Source organism: Nicotiana attenuata, unplaced genomic scaffold (genome assembly GCF_001879085.1).
Source record: "Nicotiana attenuata strain UT unplaced genomic scaffold, NIATTr2, whole genome shotgun sequence".
NCBI classification, from domain to species: Eukaryota; Viridiplantae; Streptophyta; class Magnoliopsida; order Solanales; family Solanaceae; genus Nicotiana; species Nicotiana attenuata.
Window position 1 is genome coordinate 25389 of NW_017671363.1, and position 5476 is coordinate 30864.

Genomic DNA, 5476 nt, shown 5'->3' on the forward strand with positions numbered 1-5476 from the left:
CCACCCCCATCCAAACCCAACCAACCTACAAACTTTGTCTTATCAAAGAATATATTACACTTAGAAAATTTAATCACGTCGTTAATTATTTAGACTAAATTGTATAATGTGGTCTCAGTTTCATTTCATAAAGAAAATTAAAGACGATCAAGAAGAAGAATGCATGAAATAAGTTAGCTGAGAAAAAGGAAATGAGAAACTATATCAAAGCAACGCACATTTTATAGTACTGAAGAATCAGAAGGAAAAAACTTTGAAAAATGTACATAGACAATGTTTGAGATAATATTGTACAAAGTACAAACTAACACAAGAAAGAGAGAAGGGAGAAAACACTAACAAAAAATATAACAAATCATGTTTTTGTCTTCTTTCTTATACAGTGACCACAAAACATAGAAAAATCAAAATACAAAGAAAAATAAAATAAAAAATCAACTCTTACACAGAGAGACAAACAAATTGAAAGATTCATCAAGCTTTTGGTGGTTCTGGTGCTGCTACTGCTGCAGGTGCTTCTTCCACCTTGGCAGGTGCCACGTCAGCTGCAGGTGCTACCTCAGCAGGTGCCACCTCAGCTGCAGGTGCCGCCGCAGGTGCAGGTGCAGCTGCTGGTGCTGGTTCTTCCTCCTTTGCTTCTGCTTCAACAACTATCTCTTTCTCCTTCACCTCAACAGGAGCAGCTGTTGTTGCTTCTGCTTCAGAGGCGGCGGCTACTGGGGCCGCCGCCTCTTCTTCTTTCTTGTCTTCTGTGACGATGAAAGTGGAAACTTTCTCGAACACAAAAAGAACTGGACCAGATACATAGGAAGGACCAAAGTTTGAACTTGCTTCACTTACTGCTTTTGATCCCGGAAATTCTTCATAGAAGTACAAGAAAAAATCAATGTTTCATTAGTTGTATGATGTAATCAAAGAGTGTAATTCCATATACACCATGAAAATTATTAAGTGTTTTAACTTTTATATATCGATAGTGATAGTGACCGTGAAAGAAAATTTACACTACCAAGTCATATTTATTATAGCAGGAAATTTGTCTTAGTTTGATCAAGGTTACAAATATGACTTTTATGAAAGTTACCTATAAATATCTTTTGAGTTGATTGATAATATAAATATTTCTATAACTATCAGTATTTATAAGTGAAACTCTAATATAAAGAATTTTTATTACATACTAAAACAACAGTAAATAATTTTTATAATAAGTGGAAGTAGTTATCAGAAAAATAAGGCATACACCTACGACAACAAGTTTAGTTACACAAATTGTGTGCATAAGTCTTTATGCTGCTAATATCTATATATACAAGTTAATTAAATCCTAATGGAATAAATAGTACTTCCTCAATTTTATTTTATATGATGGGGTTGGAGTAAGGGTCAAACTATTTAATTATTTTTGTGTAGAAAAAGTGCTATTATAAGCTGCAACAATAATTCAAAAAAGATAAATTAAAAATATTAAGAAAATTGTGATGAAACAAGAAATTTATTGACTCCGAATAACAAAATTATAGTGTCACATAAAACGGAATAGAAGTACATATATTGCAAATACTAAGTAAAAGAAATGAAGGCCTACCAATCTTGACAAGCTCATCAAGGAATTTCTGGACTTCAGTTGAGTGTTTCTTCAATCCTGAAACCTTTGGTCCCTTCACCAAAGTCTGTTTTTATTTTAATCATAAAGAAATAAGAGCAGTAAGTTCTATGTTTGTTTGCAATAATATATAGTAATTCTGCAGTTTTTTCCTTTTTAATATTTGAATAAAGTATGTAAATAAAAACCTTGATCTCAACTGTAGCAGCTTCATAAATTTCAACAACTTTAGGTTGGAGCTCAGTCTTCTTCTCGTCGAGTTCTTTGCTGTATTGCTCCTGAAACAATAACTCATATTAATTTGCTTATAAGAACTAGGTAAATAAACAAAAATTTACCTGCCCATGTCTTTATATTTTTTTTCCTCTTTTTTTTTTGGGCTTAATTTAAATTATGAGGTACTTCTTTGCAATAATTTCTTTACAAAGACCCGGAATAAAAGGAAGAGTTCAGCTTCTACAGACTGATAGTGTAAAAAAAATTTACACACACAAATTACCAAAAAGTAATTATAGACAATAAATAATAAGTGAGACTAATAAGATATACAAGTAAGATATTATTTGTTACAGCAGATTAAAATACGCGATGGTATAAATTTATTTTTACCTTAGCCTCGTCAAAAATCTTGCATGCCTCAGCAGCAGCAGCCTTCTTTGGTCCATTTTTGTCAAAGATCTGCTTGAATTTTGGAACAACCTTGGCTTGCCAATAACCCATCTTTATTTCTTTAAATATGTATATCTGTGGCCATAAAAATGAATTGTTCATATTGAAAATTCTTGCTATACATGTAAATATTTGATATTAAAAATAAAAAATGAAAAAGGAAGAAAGGAACTAGGCATATTTGCTATTGTGAACACCTTGCATAAGATTATGAAATTAATAAACTTAAAAAAAAGATTTAATACTAAAAATGAAGAGAAAACAAGAAAGAATTAAGTGTTGTTTGTTTTACTTACATGGATGAAGAAAGCAAACTGAATTTTCTCCTCTTTGTTTGCAAATTGTGGCTTTAGCTTTTGGCTCTCTAATAATAAAACAGATAACTGTTGTGCTAGTGTTTATATATATGTGGACAATTTAGCAAAACTCTTATTTTTGTAGCCAACTGTGCTTCCAAATATAAGGCCTGGCACAAAGACTTATTTACAACCAAATACTCCCTGTCTTTCCAATTATTTACACTTGTACCTCGTCCCCACTCCAAATGACCTACCCCACCATGAAAATAAAAATAAAAATATCTATTATTAATCACACGGTTAAATAATACATATATTTGATTTGTTGGCTTGGTATAAACGGAGTAAATTTTAACTTATGTTTATTCCTTAAGATTTACATATACTAAATCTAATCTTACAATAGGTAATAATTTCTTATTTATATTAATTTAAAATTATGTATCACCCTCTTTTTCCTTTGGATAAGAGGTCTCACGAACTTAGACGTCATGATATCTTTTAGCGTTCAATAAAATAATAACAAACTCAGTGTAATATCATAAATGAAAAGTGTTCTAGCGGTCAATAGATTGAGTAAATGGAAAACTAAGGCTCAAATTTTAATGAAGACAAAATAATTTTAAGTAATTTCTTTTTATCTGCCTAAGTGCTAATTAATAAAGTTACTCAATATCTATACTAATGGGAGGTAACATGTACACGTAAATGATTGAAGTATGTATAAGTTGAGCTTGACACTACCGTTATAAAGAAAAAGATCTCTCGAACTTATTCAAGGCTATAATCGTCCTTTCGATTTAAGAAATATTGGGTTTATGTTATATAATTGACCAAGCAAAGCAAATGATGGTGTGGAGAATTTGGTGGACAGGAGGGGAATATGAAGGGCAAAATGGGAAAAGACGTTGACAGCTAGCAAACGGCTCAATCAGAGGTGGAGTGGGACCCAAGCCAGCTTGACAACTTGCTCACGTGGCTTCGCTGGATCTAAAAAGATCACGCCGCAAACAAATTGCGCCGTTAAAACCACCCTCCTTATTTAATCCAAATTACATAAATTGCCATCTGATTTTAAGAGCTTACAAACTTGCACGTTTTATCCTCTAGGTTTTATTGTTTGCACGAATGAGGCTTATAGGTCAAGCACCTTTTATACCTTTTTTATTTTTTATTTTTTTATTTTAAGTGTTTATTAGTTTAAAAATTTAACACATAATTTTCCCTTTATATTAATTCTTTTTTCAATCGTATACTTAAACTTTGTGGAGGCCTATGACCCTTTATAATTGTTCAAACTAATATAAATATCTCTTTTTGTGACAAGCACTAATTCCAAAACAATTGGTGTAACACACGTACCAATCCTTTGTATCAATCATGCAATTAAATTTGTTAAATTAATAAAGGAAAATAATTATTTTTTAAGCTAGTCTAAATTTTTATTCCTTGTTTAAAAAGAGTGGATTGCATATCTAATTAGAACAAAATGCAACAAACAGGTCGAATCAATCAGTAGTTGACGGAGTAGTACTTTTACCTACTTATAAATATAGAATGACTAAAATTGAGATGTATATGTCGAAGCTAGGATTTAAAGTTTAGGAGTTCGAAATTATTGTCTTTTATAATTTATTGAAAACCAAATTAATATTTAATAAATTTTTTAAAATAAATATAAAGTTTAGATCAAGTTATTCGGTTGGTCAAACTCGTAACCTACACACTAGTTCTACCCTATATATTCGTGGTAGGGGTGTACGTAGGCTGGGTTGGTTCGGATTTTTTAATTACCAAACCAAATCAATTGTCTCGGATTTTTAAATTTATAAACCAAACCAAACCAACAAAAGTCGGGTTTATCAATCTCGATTAATCTCGAATTGTTTGGTTTTCTCGGATTTTTTGGGTTTTTTCCGACAAAATCTTCATAGCATAAAATATATAATTTTTGCTCTAATTTTTTTTAGGTCCTAGTAGAATAAAACTATATAAGATGTTACCCAATAAAATAATACAAAATAATGAGAGATGATCATGATTATACTAAAATATATACTCAACAAATCGCATCAAATAAATATTGCTAATTAATAAGCCATCATAAAAATAAAAATAATCTAAAAGTACTAAATTATGCTAAAATAAGCATGACTAATAAGTACTAAGTATTAATTACATGACTAAATAATATTAAAAGTAAGTTTTTTCACTATCTAAACCAATGCAAAACTAAAAAATAAATATCCAATACTATTCTCATTCGTAGTATTGATTGAATTATTTTTGTTAGCATTAGTATTGATTTGATTTTGCTCTGGACTTTATTTAAGTTACTAACTTTTATAGGCTATAAAACATATTTGATCATTCAAAAGTTCTAAGTCCAAGCTTGAAATAATACACTAAAAGAGAGAACTATGAAAAAGCTTACAAAATATTTATAAATTTAATTATACATATTAATTTTATGTACTAATAATATTAAAACTTGTATACATGTAATGTCGGGTTGGTTTGGTTACGGTTTGACTTTTTTTTAGTTAGAACCAAAAGTAAACCATTTATGGTCGGATTTTTTTTTTCTAACAACAAACCAAATCAAACCAAATCATAATCAAACTTTATTTTTCTCTATTTAACTCGAATTATCGGTTTGGTACTGTTTGGCGGTTTTCTTTCTACACCCTAATCCGTGGGATGAGGGTTGGTTGGAAAGTTAATTCAATTAAAAGGGATCAATGATGAATGTATGTTTGATAAATGATTTGATTGTGGGGCCATAGGGGTGAGGATAATAAGTTGTCAAGCACATGGAGGTGATTATAAATTAAAGAGGTGATTAAGGAATTAAGACACAATAAGAGTTGGAGACAAGGAATATGGGTTTGTTAATATATTG

At 30.3% G+C, this 5476-nt stretch overlaps 1 protein-coding gene across 1 annotated transcript; it reads right to left on the bottom strand.

Moving 5' to 3' along the window:
* Window positions 1-204: 204 nt before the first annotated feature.
* LOC109207806 (plasma membrane-associated cation-binding protein 1-like) lies at window positions 205-2735 on the bottom strand. Its single transcript, XM_019370798.1, has 5 exons — window positions 2572-2735; window positions 2216-2350; window positions 1795-1884; window positions 1589-1673; window positions 205-860 (listed from the first exon to the last, which is right to left on the bottom strand). The coding sequence occupies exons 2-5, from the start codon at window positions 2324-2326 to the stop codon at window positions 475-477; spliced, it is 672 nt and encodes a 223-aa protein (XP_019226343.1). The 5' UTR covers window positions 2327-2350; window positions 2572-2735; the 3' UTR covers window positions 205-474.
* Between the last annotated feature and the right edge of the window lie 2741 nt (window positions 2736-5476).